Raw genomic sequence first — 13,894 nt, 5'->3', positions numbered from 1 at the left:
GCTAACAGTAGGAGGTGTTCGTTGACGTCAATATTGACCTTTACAAGTCTAGCTGTAAAATCAAAAAGAGAATTTTCTGGCTACACCACACTGTCTGTACATAGTCATAAAATCATAAAGCACGAAATTCGAAGCTACAGTAATTTATAACTAGGCAGTCTTCAGTAGCGTATGGAGACTAGATTAGTCAAAACAAGATGACATCCTGCACAAAGTCACAAGGAAATAGTTCAAATATCAAATAAGTTAGTTTGAGTAATAAGAAGACCGACTTACGCATTCTTCATGGAAACGCCTGCTGACACTGACCTGGTCATCATCAGAATTACTAGGGTCGACAGCTCCAAGAAATCCTGATCCCATTGTCCTTTTCGTATTCGATTCCACCTTCATTCCAGAAGGATACTCTATTGTCAGATGATCTTTCCCATATAAAATTTTCCTTCTGCTTGAGACAATAACTGCATTTTCTCTTTTTCCTTTTCTTTTTCTTGGCAACGGGTCACCATCATCATACTGAGTCAGAGCAATGGTAGCTTTTGCCCCAGTAAAATTTGTTTCCGTTGATCCAATGATCAATACATCATCGTAATCTCTAGAGAAAGGATCACAATCCTCAACAAGATCAGGTTTGTCCTTCGTATCACCATCAACAGTACCACAATCTCTAAGGAGACAGTCATAATCCTCAACAAGATCAGGCTTGCCCTTCACATCACCGCCAACAGAGAATTTTGTTGCACACGGAGTTGAGGAGGTCACCTCTGTATGTGGTAAAGAAGTTACAGAAGACATCAAGCTCATGATTGTAGGCTTAAGGTGCTCAACTGGCTTCTTTGAAGGAGTAAGTAAATTGAGTCGAAACAAGCTGGAGAGTCCCAAGCGTTCTATTGATCTCAGTGTTGTCTGTTCCTGGGGAGGCTGCGCAAATTGGTTGTAGACAGGGTAGTCAGCTATCAGCACCGCCACACATTTAAATTATAAGAAATAAAGAGTACGAAAGACTAACCATGCAAGTCTGACAAATATCGATATGGAAGAATTAACTTCAAGAAAGGATGTTGCAGTGCCTCGACTGGAGTAGCACGGAGATCTAACACCAAACAATGTAACTTATGTACAAAATCGGACATGAGTTACAGTAGACTAAACAGTAAAGAACATCAATCACATAATTTCCTCTTCTCAGACTTCATATATACGACTACAAATCCTGGCAGAAAATGAAACTGGATGACTGACCCGAAACATGTCTGCACTCTTCAGCACATACATCAAACCATGTCCTGGTACGATTCTTGTTTGGTCAGAAGTTATCCATTTAAAGATGATAACATTTAATAAAAAGAGTGGTCAATTTTGACACTATTACGTAGAAACATATGCTTTTTGCTGCCTTCTTTCACCGCCCTAAGAATTAAAATCTAACATATTGCCCGGATGTATCAATAGCAAAAATATGACAGGAAGTAACACATTGCATTCCTACCACTATACAGATTCATGCTGAACGCTATGCAATTAATTTTACAGGTAAAGCAAAAGTAGATAAAATAACTAGCTGGTAAAGATACCATACTAAATTAGTAATGATCATATATGCAAACAAAACAACAATAGTTTAGAAGATTTTCATATTCAAAGTACTGTGCTGTTGAGTCTCCCTCGTGCTTCCAGTTGATACCTGCTATACCTGCTTGACACTGAATGCCTCATTCAGTCCTACCTGCATTTCAAGCGATTGACAGGGCACAGCTAGATACACTCTGAATGTGGTAAGCTAAGAGCCAGTGCTACACGTACAAATTCTACTGAATAGCAGGACATGTCACACAGCATGCACACCTGGTGAGTAGCACAGCAGCGTTGCTAAAAAGCTTGCAAATTCTCTTTCTGCCACACCAGACTTGTTGATCTTACAAAAAATAGCATACAGCTTTTCACCAGTCTGAAACCACATTGATTCTGCATCAGCCACACAAAACTTGTTACATTTTAGTTTAGCTTAGTGGCCTCGTATAATACGTAGCTAATAACCTTGTGAAAGAGTAGACACAGCAAAACGTTTCCCAACAAGCGATGAATATTTGCCTTCCTTAAAAGGAATTTCAGGCAAGTCACCCAGTTGACTAATCATCTAACATAAACATAACTGTCAATTATGATGTCAATTTAACCCACCACTGTTTCTGCAGCTGCTTACTGGCCTCCAGTCTGCATATATATTTGTTAAGTAATTAGCTTCCCAACATGGTATACAAAGTTAATTATTCAGACTACGACCTACGCTCGAGTGTTCAGCCGGTTGTCTCCCCAGAAGTGTTTCTCCTCCTGGGACAGACTACCGACTGAACACTCAAGCCTAACTAAGACCAGAAACCAAAAAACAAAGAAAGCATTACATCACTTCAATCACAACTAACCTTTCCATGTATCATATTTCTTTGATTAAACTCCGCCCTCAAATAAATGTCGCATTTCATCTATTACTCGCATTTTGAAAAACAAATCGCACTAAAATTATTTTTAACTCTTTGGAGGCATACGTGAGGCAAACGTTTCTATAGACTACCCAGATAATGTTTCACCACATAACGTCGCAAACTGTGAAATGCGTACCAGTAAGGTAAGTGCTGTTCTCTTGAAAAGGTGTCAAACCTACAGCGTGACACTCCTAAAGCACGGAGAGCCTTTAACAATAAACACTGCCCTTGAATAAATGCTGCAGTTAGAGCGCTACTTAATTAAATAATAGTTAAGATCAAATTAAACAAGTCTGAAGTTATAAAATTTGCTCTTAGAAAGTACAGCAGATACATGAGTTCATACCGTAACTCAATTGCATCAAGACAGTGACAACTTCATGCTACAGATATAAAAATAGACTGTTAACCTCTGTTTACACATCAGTTTGTATTCATACCCAGGGACGGCAGATTGAAGCTCCTTTGGATTGAGGGGAAAGAAAATTTCGTAACAGACTGCCACCATTTTGATTTAACTGAATACGGTGCATTGGTTTGTCATTGATTAATTAATCTGTGACAAAGGTAGCCAGAGTAGCATGCACACAAATGATCACGACATCAAGTGAGTAAACTGCAACACCATCCAATATTATTTCTACTTGCAATATTATTTCTGCATTGTACACAGTACGAATGGAAGAGGCTGAATAGTATGTGGACTTTGCATGTGTAATTCATTAACAACACCAACCTCAGTACCCCAGATTCTGTCTCAAACCTGATGAAATTATGTAGCATCCAGTATTGGTAGGGTGATTCCCCCAATCCCAATATCGGAGAGCGATTGCCCCTGTGCCCCCGGGTTCCACCCCCTGATACCTAATATACTACACAGAAACCATCTTATACATTATATATAGTTCAGTATATTCCAATTTATGTCACAAGTCCATCTGCTCACCCCACTGATAATGTCTTCTCTTGTTCTGCCAGAGAACAGTGGCTGTCCAATAAACAGCTGTCATATATAAAGCAAATGAACTAGTATCAAACACCACATAAAACTGTAAATTCTTAAACTTCAGCAAGAATACATCCCAATGACCACATGTCGATTGCCAAAGAAACACTAACTCCCAGCAGGACCTAGCACAAGAATCACATTCTTCAATGATGCTGTTTCACAATAACAATATGAGAACACAGTTGACATCAACATGAACATTTAGAATTCATCCATTGCCTACCTCCGGGGCTCTGTACCACAAACTTTGCAAGTTGAATTCTTCCAAGTATGGATCAATCTAATACGTTATCAACAGAAATACTAGTAAGCCAAACGTTGTGCCTCTATGACTATCAAGCAATAAATTAGGGCTGTGTCCACACTAGACCAGAATGGATTGCAATCGTGCTGATAGCAAGCGTCCACACTTCACTTTGAAAATGATACCTCTGATTTTTTTGGCATCACGTGACAAATGACCAATGTGTATGTCTCGGTTCTTTGATTGTGGAAAGCATTGATACAGTGACGTAAGGTAGGCGAGAACAAAGATGATTGAACAGGGTTAGATGTTCCGACTACATTTGTAGCATACGTGAAGGTAACGCCCATTATTTCTAATTGGATTCAACCGATTGCGATTGAATTCACCTCCAGACATGGATTGGATTTACCGCAATCGAATCGCAATCCAGTTACAAGTGTGGACAGCACTGCGATCGGACTGCAATTCAGTTGCCAGAGTGGACAGGGCTTAATAATTAAGTGAAACTCCCACTTTCCTACTAAGTATCATACACAGTATAGAACCTTAAGGTAATTAAAATGCACTAAGAAGCTATATAACACCAAATTTTACCTCAGCAGGTGTACAATGGATTGCATTCCCAAAATCAGTAACTTTCAAAGCAGCACCACTTCCAGTAGCTAAACAAATCAAACAGCTGCCCCAAAAAGACTATACTATTATTACATTACTGCCTACATTAACATGAGCAATATAACTACCAGTGTACTCCACAATGCAATAAATGTGGCTAAACCAAATGTTGAAACTATCTTATCAATCTCTTTTCAACTAAATTCTGTTACCTATAACTCGCATGACTTACATTTCACCAGCAGAATGTTATCTGGTTTCAAGTCTGCGTGTATTACATTCATTCTAATACAAATATGAATACAAACTGCAAAGCTACATATAAAATGATTACCTACCGATACAAGAACTGCAGCATCACTAAGATCTACAACAAATACAGCATTCATAATACATATAGACAGTAGTATCAAACAATGTGAAAAGCACAAAGGCTTACCTGAACAGCAATTTTAGAAATAATTTTCAATTTCTAGTCAACAAAACAACAACAGCTATACACTGATTGCAAACCAAATAGCAGTCGTAAAGCTACAACCTTTTTCTTGTACTCAGAAGTTCTGGGAATAATCTGATAAAACAAATGAGAGTACACAAACTGTTATTCCTGAAGTCTTAGTATTGATCCATCCACCAATACACACACACACACACACACACACACACACACACACACACACACACACACACACACACACACACACACACACACACACACACACACACACACACACACTTAACAAATCTATGTTGTGAGTACAGTCAAACCTCCCTTATCCGGACACTTCGGGACCGGTAGCTGTCCGGATATTAGAATTGTCCGTAACTGAGAATTCTATTGCGTGCCTCGTCGATCTTCTCAAACTGCGGCTCCTTTACAACTCGACGCTTCTTTGCAACGTCTGGAATTTCACTACCTGACACATGGCGTGAAATCTTGTCTCTGCTTTTCCAGATGTCAGCCAACGTTGACTTCGGAATGTTATAATGCTGAGAGACTAGTCGAAATGATTGCCCCTTTTCCCAATTCACTAATTAACTCCAACTTCTTCTCTAGAGTAATAACTGACTGTTTCCGTGATTTCTTGGACGCCATAGAGCACGTGTTGGTCACTGCGCATGCGTTCGGTTTTAGCTCAGTGTCCGGTATACGGAGGTGTCCGTAAGTGAGAGGTCCGGATAAGGGAGGTTTGACTGTACTTAAACTTTATCTACTCTAGGTTTTCAAAGTCAACTAAAAGACCATCATTTTGAAGTCTAATGACACTCGTGGAAGCACATATCACTGATTTATTAATACAACTTACCTTAAATACTCTAATTTGTGTGCCCCATAAAATAAAAGTGCTCAGCAAGAAGGTCAATTAGTGACCTCTAAAATAATTTGGCCAACCATTAGTACTTACCTAATGTACATAGTAATCAAATAAATGCAGTGATACCGATTATATAATCCAACAGCAAGCTTGCAATGCAATAGTGAACAGCAGCCTGACCTCAATCTTGTGGCGAAGAAGCAATGATGACATGAGCTCATAGACCAGACAAACATGTGCATCAAAAGAGAACATATCCTATCGTAAATACAACTTATTAAAAGTTACCCATGATTGTTAATTATTATCCTAGCAATACCAAGAGACGAATTATGTGGACGCAGTCATGAGGATCAGCGCGATTCAAAAGTCTAGTATAGTTGGCTTCCTGATATGCTAAATCACTGTTATTTACATCAAACACTTTGATTGCAACATGACAATGGTCGGGATGAAATGTGTCCTATGAAGCAAGCAAGCAACAATTCAAATGCAAAAATATTGGAACTATATGAGGATGCGTACCACTGCTTGGATGACAACTCCAAATGAGCCATTTCCTATAAGTTCAATAACACGATAGCGACTGGCAAGTAGTGGAGCTGCAACAAAACAACAAAATCAAAATTCATCTAACTAAATATCTTTATAATAACTTCTACATACAAGAATCAGACTTAGATACTCGTGTGTGTGTGTGTGTGTGTGTGTGTGTGTGTGTGTGTGTGTGTGTGTGTGTGTGTGTGTGTGTGTGTGTGTGTCCAGGATTCCTTAAAGGCTTCAGGTTAAACAATCATAGATCACTACTGTCTATTCCCGTAAGTGTGAACTCGGAAGTGAGTAATGAAGTAGAGGTCACACCAGGTGTGCTCATTAAAGTACTGCGAGCTGCTCCAGTTGGACCATGTTACACCAATTATCTTAAATGGTTCCAGTTGCTGATCCGTTGGTCTTACAAGATAATTGGATAATAACAATTGCTCCACCCGTTTGTCTTTGATATGCACAAGTATTATCCTTCAATTTCGTTTGTAGGAAGATCTTAAATAATTTGATAAACAGAAATGCCAGACCTAGCGATTTCTAACGATACCGAGATAATTGCGAACATTCAAAAACAGCGGAGGTCTTGATGATTTTCAAATTTCACACTTATGGGGAACAGACAGAGTAGCTACAACTCGTGCAATGAGTTATACCTTAAATTACACTTAAAATACCACTTTAGTAGGTACACACCTTTATCTGGTAGAAAACACCCATTCCTTGAAGTGCAGCTGCCTTCCACTAACAATATAGGAAAAGTACACAAGTCTTAGTAGCATAAAAGTCTTCAATAATAGATAAATGCAAATGACACACAGAAAGAAACAGAAAGAAACAGAAAGACACAAAAAACAAAAGAAACAACAGTACAAATATATCAGATGAATGTACATTAGGATTTTTCTCATGATCACTACTGTTGGTGAACTTAGACTTTTATTTAGTAGTATAGCGTTTACTGTATTAACGTTGGTGTTTAAAATATACGTTGTTTGACAGACAGACAGACAGACAGACAGACAGACAGACAGACAAACAGAGTGTGTTGTTTGCAGCCCTGGTAGTTGCTAAACATTCTTTAGTGATGTGTGGGTGCTGTAGCATTGATCTATAAATATACGTATTTTGACAGACAAACAGACTGAGACAGACTGACAACAGACAAACAGACTGGACATTCTTTAGTCTATGATGTGTGGATGTTTTAGTGTTAATTTATGAAAATATACTACCATTGACAAACAGACAGACAGACAGACAGACTAGTTACCTTGCTAGCATTGTATTATAGATGTATGTTTGAAATAAATGTTATTTGACAGACAGAGAGACAGACAGAGAGACAGACATTCTAAGCAGTTGTTAGCTAGATAGTTTAGTGTTTTGTTTGCAGTCTTGGTGGTCACTGAACATTCTTTTAGTTTATGATATGTGGATGTTTTAGTGACGATTTATGAAAATATACTACCACTGACAGACAGACGGACAGACAGGCAGCCAGGCAGACAGACAGAACAGAATGCAGGCCTGACATTGTCATGGTTGATGTCGACCTGGGATCTAACATTGACCTTGACATCTCTTTGGCACACCCATGGAGCTCGAAAACTTTATCCTAGCTCTGCTGAAAAGACTGGAGCTGTGGCATCTCTAAGGGAAGCCAGAAAGAAGGCTAAATATATGACCGGCTCAAGCTGCCTGGAGGCTCAACATCCAATGTCATCCCATTAGTTCTCAAGCACTTCAGTATATGGGGAGAGCAAGGAAAGAAGTCCTTGAAAAAGCAATCCAACCAGTCACCAGACGAAACCGGAAGACCAAATGCTCCAGAATTTTGGACTATTGGAAAAAACGCTTTTCACTCCCAGCTACAAAGATACAATGCACAAGTGATCTTAAAGAAACTATGTGGTGGACCTGAGAAGCCCATGACTCTCAGCACTCAGGTATCCCCACATTAGCTTTCTTGCACTAGTGATTTATGACAGACAGACAGACAGACAAACAGACAGACAGGCAGACAGTGAATAGCTGAGAAAACTTTCTCCACCAGATCTCACTAAGATCACGTAATAGAGATGGAAAGCTGAATTCGATTGATCTTAAACGTACAGGAGGCGAATACTGTCAATAATATTACTTCGCAATAGTAATGTTTTAGCAAAAAAGATTGACAGAATAGTTCGTAAAAATGACTCTGTAGATGATAGTTACAAACACCAGATAATTAATTGTTCATTAGGGTTTTCTTCTACAACGACTATGGTCATTTATCTAGCTTAGACTTTTAGCTAGTGATATAGCCTTTCCTGTATTAGCATTGACGTTTGCATGCATTAGTTTGTGAGATCTATTGGTCGACCCTATTGGGTCCATGGAACATTTCAAATAGTTTTGGTTATAATAGCATTCATTTACAAAAATATATAAAAAAGACAGACAGACAGACAGACAGACAGACAGACAGACCTGTCTGAGCTGTCTGTGGATGAATACTGCTGCAAGAACAGTACGGAATTCAGATCTCTTGAGCGTCGAGCTTTCTGTCGCTCTTCAGTGATGTAACACCTGAATGCTGTCAAGAAAACCGTGTAGACTTGCTAGAACTAGTAAATTAGATTTAGACTCCTATTACAAACAATTGGAAGTTCATTAATTGCTTTGCGTCGCTGGACTATTTAGCCTGTATGTAGTACGTACTAGTTGCAATATGCAAATGTATGTATTGACAGACAGACAGACAGACAGACAGAAAACCAGACAGACAGACAGAAAACCAGACAGGCAGACAGACAGACAGAATCGTAATGGTCCTGTTGTATTAGTTTTGCTGGGGACGTTTCTCTTCTAGCTTGCTCAGGATGTAAATATTTGATTTAAATGAAAAATATGTGTAATGAGATAGACAGACAAACAGACAGACACACTGGACAGACAGAGAAACAGACAGACAGATACACAAACAAACAACAGACCATGCAACGAAAGAGAACATCTCTGAGACTGCTCTACGTTCTTGTACAGCTCTCGCAGACCGCCTGTAAGACGCATCAAACAAGAACTTGCTCGTTTCGCTGCGACTCTAGAAGCTCTAAACGAATATAAGCAGAAGACTGTAATCCCAACATTTTTCATTTCATCAACAGACAAAACAGCATCACAGAACACAACCCACTTCTCCTGCTTTTTGAACGCCATGACGAGCATGCGCAAAGCACCCAAAAAGCAAACTAACTGGACTGGACTACCGGTTGGCACCTTCTCTCATTCACATCGGCATGCCGTTAGGAAGCAAACGCAATGTCGCCAACCGCCACCAACCGGCAAACGCAAAAACAAACCAGGACGCTTGTAAATCGATGCAGGCCGAAATGCGTTCGAGGTAAGGGCTGAACGACGTCGTTTCTTCTGTCTCACGTGCCGTATGACTGGCTAAATGTTCTTGTTTGGTAGGCATGGCAAAGGCCAGGCTAATGGTGTTGCTACGCCTGTAATGGAAGGAGAAAATGTTGCGGACGGCAAGTGTGAGACAAAGCCGCCTGCGTTGGGCAGGCCTACTCTGCATGTTGTCTGTCTGAGGCTGCCGGATTTGCCGTGTGATGGACCGATTGCCTGGGAGACTTATCTGCTGGTGTTTCTTTTGACGGCTGTCTTTTTGCAAAACTTCAACATTTATCATACAGTGAGGATGACATGTGTATCAGAATGTATACTGGCATATATATAATACCTGCTGATAAGTTATTAGGTAGGGGTATATACATGTAGTTCATGATTTTGGGTGTATTACCTTTCCTACTAGTCAAAAATGCATCTAGTCAGTGTATGCAGTTTTGACTAATTTAATTAAAGGTACAGTGTACACTCCGTTGTTTAGCAGTATGCCCCCCAAAACTTGATTGCATACTATTTACAATCAAGTTGGAAGGTTGGGCTGAACTACAGGCAAAGCTGGGTATCACAGTGTAGTCACCATTACAAATAAGGACAACGTACTGGAGTAATATTGCAATCTCGTTGAAGCAGAGTTTGGGTCGCGCAAACCAACTCGTCAATCTTTCCTCAGGTTGAAGGCACCAAATAGGTTACGTTTTACACAAAACCAGGTTTGAGCATGCGAGCGCTACATTAGCGTGAAAACAGAGCGCATACGATGATGATGTGGTAAGCAATAAGTAGGTCACACGATAAGAGCAAGCACACAAATGTAGTGCAGTTGGTCCCTTCAGCCTTTGCATGTGCATCCACACCCGTTTCATAACCCAGGAGCACATTTTCTCAACGTCTTGCAACTGTTGACAGAGTGCTTCTCATGTGACCATCATCATATGCGCTCTGTTTCCATGCTATTTGCTGCTAATATCTAGCGCTCTCATATCCAGCTTTGCCTGTTCAGACCAACCTTCTATCTTAATTGTGTAGCTATGCAATCAAGTTTGCATGGGCGTATCACTAAACAATGGAGTGTACCTTTAATGTGAAGAATGAACAAGAAGAAATTAGCAACTTGGGAATAATTGTGTGTGTGTGTGTGTGTGTGTGTGTGTGTGTGTGTGTGTGTGTGTGTGTGTGGTGTTGAGAAATGAAAACATCCGTGACATCGAGATCGTAGGTTCACGGACGAGTACAGACATAATTTCCTTGGGCAAGAAATTCACACACAATTGCCTCTCTCGACTCAGGAGCATAAATGAGTACCTGGTCTTTGACTGGGGGTGGACTAGTCTGCTGACTTGGCAGAACATCACGCAGTATATACGGGTACATGTGGCCTTGAGGTCCAGTCCTGCGGCTGCACCAAAGTCAGTGCCCTTCGATGCTCTGGCCACGCATCAAGGGTTTGTCAGTGCTGCCTAGAACTCCGAGTAGTGCCGGGGTTCCTACCTAGAAATAGGCAGGGGGTGCTATCTTCAGAACTTTCCGAAGGGCATATCCATTTGTCCATTTGTGTGTGGTGTGTGTGTGTGTGTGTGTGTGTGTGTGTGTGTGTGTGTGTGTGTGTGTGTGTGTGTGTGTGTGTGTGTGTGTGTGTGTGTGTGTGTGTGTGCGAGCACGTTACATCCTCTGAAATGCATTGTGTTGTGTAGTTTTAGAACTGTGTATAAAATGATTGATATTGCTTTGTGTTGTAATATGTACTGCAGAGTGTCTATTTGGCCAACAGAGATCTCTTTTTCTTTACAACTGTCCTTTTCATTCATCGTTTGATGTGGACCTTCTCTCATCATGTAATGTACACAACATTGGTTTGACGTTTGCTGTGTAACTGACGGAACTAATGGTGTGAATAGGCCTCATTTGGTGTCATTCAAAGCCAGATGTTTCTATGGATTAGAGACGGAGTCAAGTGGTTTCTCATCTCCACTCAGGTCGTGCTGTTAATCTGGTTTCTCATTCGAGTACTTCAGAATAACAGCATCACCAACTGTCTCTTTCTCTCTTATCCGTATGCTCCATATTACAGAATGGCAATCTTATTGTTGATGTGTATATTCGTAGGGTCTTTCTGTACTTTTCATTGTTTGGATTTATGGCCAATCCTGGAAGTCACCATCCTGTTTCAAAGCCACTGGTTTTGTCCGATTCACCTGCTAACACTTTGCTTGCTACTGCCTGGAGTCGGACTTCTAGTACAGATTTATATGTCATAAAGCCAACTGTACCGTGTGCATGGAGCAGTCCTGAAAAACTGAATGGACCTAATGATGGCAAATGTATGTCCGAGTATGACGTTACGGTTCATCTCCAGTGTAACTACATACCGTCTCCGGAGGCTGTTCGAAATGATGTCAATTTGCTTCTAGCGGATTTTAGCTGTCGTCTCAAGCAACTGGTTTTCAATTCAATAGTGTGTACGTATTATGCAGCGTTCTTGCCTGTTCAATTCATTCAGCAAGATTACGTGACTTACAACAAAATCTGGTGTTACAAGCATGTAGCCTTCATCTGGGCGCATACGTTTGTTATGCTGACAATGCAGTTGATGCCAACGTCGTACTGTATGTCTCTCTACAAGTATGCAAAGCACCTGGGATCATGGCGACGAGTGGATAAGGAAACTGCTCCTCACATGTAATGTGAAGATGTTGCCGTTCTTCTTGTGTTCAATGCAGTCAGTCTGTGCTTCTGACAGATGGTCACCGGCAAAGATTTGGCCTCCTGACACTTTTGTTCGATATGCAAAGGGAGTCTTTGAGGCGCAAGGGATTCAAGTGGCAGCAGAACCTGGTGATACTGGGCATGCACAGTTTTATGTAAGTTGGATCATGGGGTAATTGACAGACAGATTAGTTTGACAAGGGTGACCAACTGACTGACTGATTGGCTGCAAGTGGTAAGATGTTACGTGTGCTCACACACACACACACACACACACACACACACACACACACACACACACACACACACACACACACACACACACACACACTGCAGTAGGGATTATAATGGTCAGACATCGGACACTTGTCTGATGAAAACGCACCGATGTCCTAGTCAAAATTCAGTTAGTCTGACATCATGTCCAGCCACAAGGGTAACACAAGCCTGCTAGATCAAACGAAACATACCCGTCCACAATACTCTAGACTATTGTATTGGAGGGATGCATCTCACAATCACTAGACTATTGTATTGGAAGGATGCATCTCACAATACACTTAGACTATTGTATTGGAGGGATGCATCTCACAGTCTATTGTATTGGAAAGATGCATCTCACAATACACTAGACTATTGTATTGAAGGGATGAATCTCACAATACACTAGATTATTGTATTAGAGTGATGCATCTAGCAATACACTAGACTATGGTATTGAAGGGATGTGTCTACAGTAGATTGAGCTCAGTTGGATGCTGGTGAACAGAGTATAGTAACATGGATGTCACATCATTATCTTGTGACTGGCTATTGCCACCGGACAAAACAGGGAGGATCTGCCTACAGACGATACTTAATTTTCACATAATTCAGTATGGTATCATTAATAATTAATAGTTAGAAGATAATTTGAATAATAAAGTTAATTTAATGTAATTAATTTAAAAATTAATAGTTATTATTAATAAAATTAATTTTGAATACCGAATGTGTCCAAGTACATTGAGTGATGTCCGACTGACTTACAAATGTTATAATCCCCACTGTACGCACACACACACACACACACACACACACACACACACACACACACACACACACACACACACACACACACACAAGTATGGAATGACCTGCCTGAGTAAGTACTGTTCTTCACTTACCTTGTAAGACTCTCTTGGAGTTGTAGGCTGCGGCTAAACACGGAATGCTAATGTTAGGAACACAGGATCAACAAACAGTCTGGGTGACATTAATATGCCGGGCCTTCCATTGTGATTTTTCTTTGTATAGTTTGTGTTCAATGAGCCAACAATGATTCTGAATTGTCTGTTGGTAATCCAGTCAGCAGCTCTACTCTATGAACTCGTCTTGTTAGCACGCGCAACTGCATGGCAACAAGCAGTTTCAGTGTCCGTCCTCGTACTACTGAATTACTATCCAACCTACAAGATAGTGAGAGACCGCTTAGCTCTTGGACGCTATTTCACTCAAGAATCGTACTAAACATTGCTAAATCACAACGATCGTCTAATCAAGTAATCAGGTTGTGACTTTCTAAGATTGTTTCGAATGC

General features: G+C 40.4%; 2 protein-coding genes across 4 annotated transcripts; one reads left to right on the top strand and one right to left on the bottom strand.

Moving 5' to 3' along the window:
- Nucleotides 1–8: 8 nt before the first annotated feature.
- On the bottom strand, nt 9–9,418 carry LOC134186419 (dual specificity tyrosine-phosphorylation-regulated kinase 2-like). 3 transcript variants are annotated; one of them, XM_062654391.1, is made up of 19 exons: nt 9,392–9,418; nt 9,192–9,307; nt 6,910–6,957; nt 6,196–6,272; nt 5,990–6,133; nt 5,851–5,928; nt 4,893–4,925; nt 4,794–4,826; nt 4,693–4,721; nt 4,587–4,639; nt 4,334–4,401; nt 3,716–3,772; nt 3,549–3,614; nt 3,430–3,486; nt 2,038–2,137; nt 1,846–1,965; nt 1,010–1,093; nt 277–953; nt 9–205 (listed from the first exon to the last, which is right to left on the bottom strand). In XM_062654391.1, exons 1-19 carry the CDS (start codon nt 9,412–9,414, stop codon nt 188–190), a joined length of 1,881 nt encoding a protein of 626 aa, XP_062510375.1. In that variant the 5' UTR covers nt 9,415–9,418; the 3' UTR covers nt 9–187. The 3 variants fall into 3 exon arrangements, with proteins under 3 accessions (XP_062510375.1, XP_062510374.1, XP_062510376.1); XM_062654390.1 differs by lacking the exon at nt 9,392–9,418 and having other exon boundaries at nt 9,192–9,359; XM_062654392.1 differs by lacking the exons at nt 9,192–9,307; nt 9,392–9,418 and adding an exon at nt 7,788–7,827.
- A 43-nt stretch (nt 9,419–9,461) lies between these two features.
- LOC134186501 (transmembrane protein 39A-like) lies at nt 9,462–13,859 on the top strand. Its single transcript, XM_062654486.1, has 7 exons — nt 9,462–9,598; nt 9,670–9,898; nt 11,361–11,444; nt 11,508–11,662; nt 11,716–12,288; nt 12,350–12,470; nt 13,612–13,859. Exons 1-7 carry the CDS (start codon nt 9,495–9,497, stop codon nt 13,822–13,824), a joined length of 1,479 nt encoding a protein of 492 aa, XP_062510470.1. The 5' UTR covers nt 9,462–9,494; the 3' UTR covers nt 13,825–13,859.
- The last annotated feature ends 35 nt before the right edge of the window (nt 13,860–13,894 follow it).

This window comes from Corticium candelabrum, chromosome 11 (assembly GCF_963422355.1).
Source record: "Corticium candelabrum chromosome 11, ooCorCand1.1, whole genome shotgun sequence".
Taxonomy (NCBI): Eukaryota; Metazoa; Porifera; class Homoscleromorpha; order Homosclerophorida; family Plakinidae; genus Corticium; species Corticium candelabrum.
Note: the sequence above shows the minus strand (reverse complement) of the source record. Positions and strands in the feature narration are given on the sequence as shown.

Excerpts from the sequence above, each read along its gene's own strand:
- LOC134186501 (XM_062654486.1), top strand. The coding sequence starts at position 9,495 with ATGCCGTTAGGAAGCAAACGCAATGTCGCCAACCGCCACCAACCGGCA. Across the intron at positions 9,599-9,669 it reads CAGGCCGAAATGCGTTCGAG|GCATGGCAAAGGCCAGGCTA; the intron begins GTAAGGGCTGAA and ends CTTGTTTGGTAG. Across the intron at positions 11,663-11,715 it reads TGTCTCTTTCTCTCTTATCC|GGTCTTTCTGTACTTTTCAT; the intron begins GTATGCTCCATA and ends GTATATTCGTAG.
- LOC134186419 (XM_062654390.1), bottom strand. The coding sequence starts at position 9,351 with ATGAAAAATGTTGGGATTACAGTCTTCTGCTTATATTCGTTTAGAGCT. Across the intron at positions 3,615-3,715 it reads TGTGGTACAGAGCCCCGGAG|GTCCTGCTGGGAGTTAGTGT; the intron begins GTAGGCAATGGA and ends TTCTTGTGCTAG. Across the intron at positions 2,138-3,429 it reads GAGAAGACATTATCAGTGGG|ATGATTAGTCAACTGGGTGA; the intron begins GTGAGCAGATGG and ends TGTTTATGTTAG.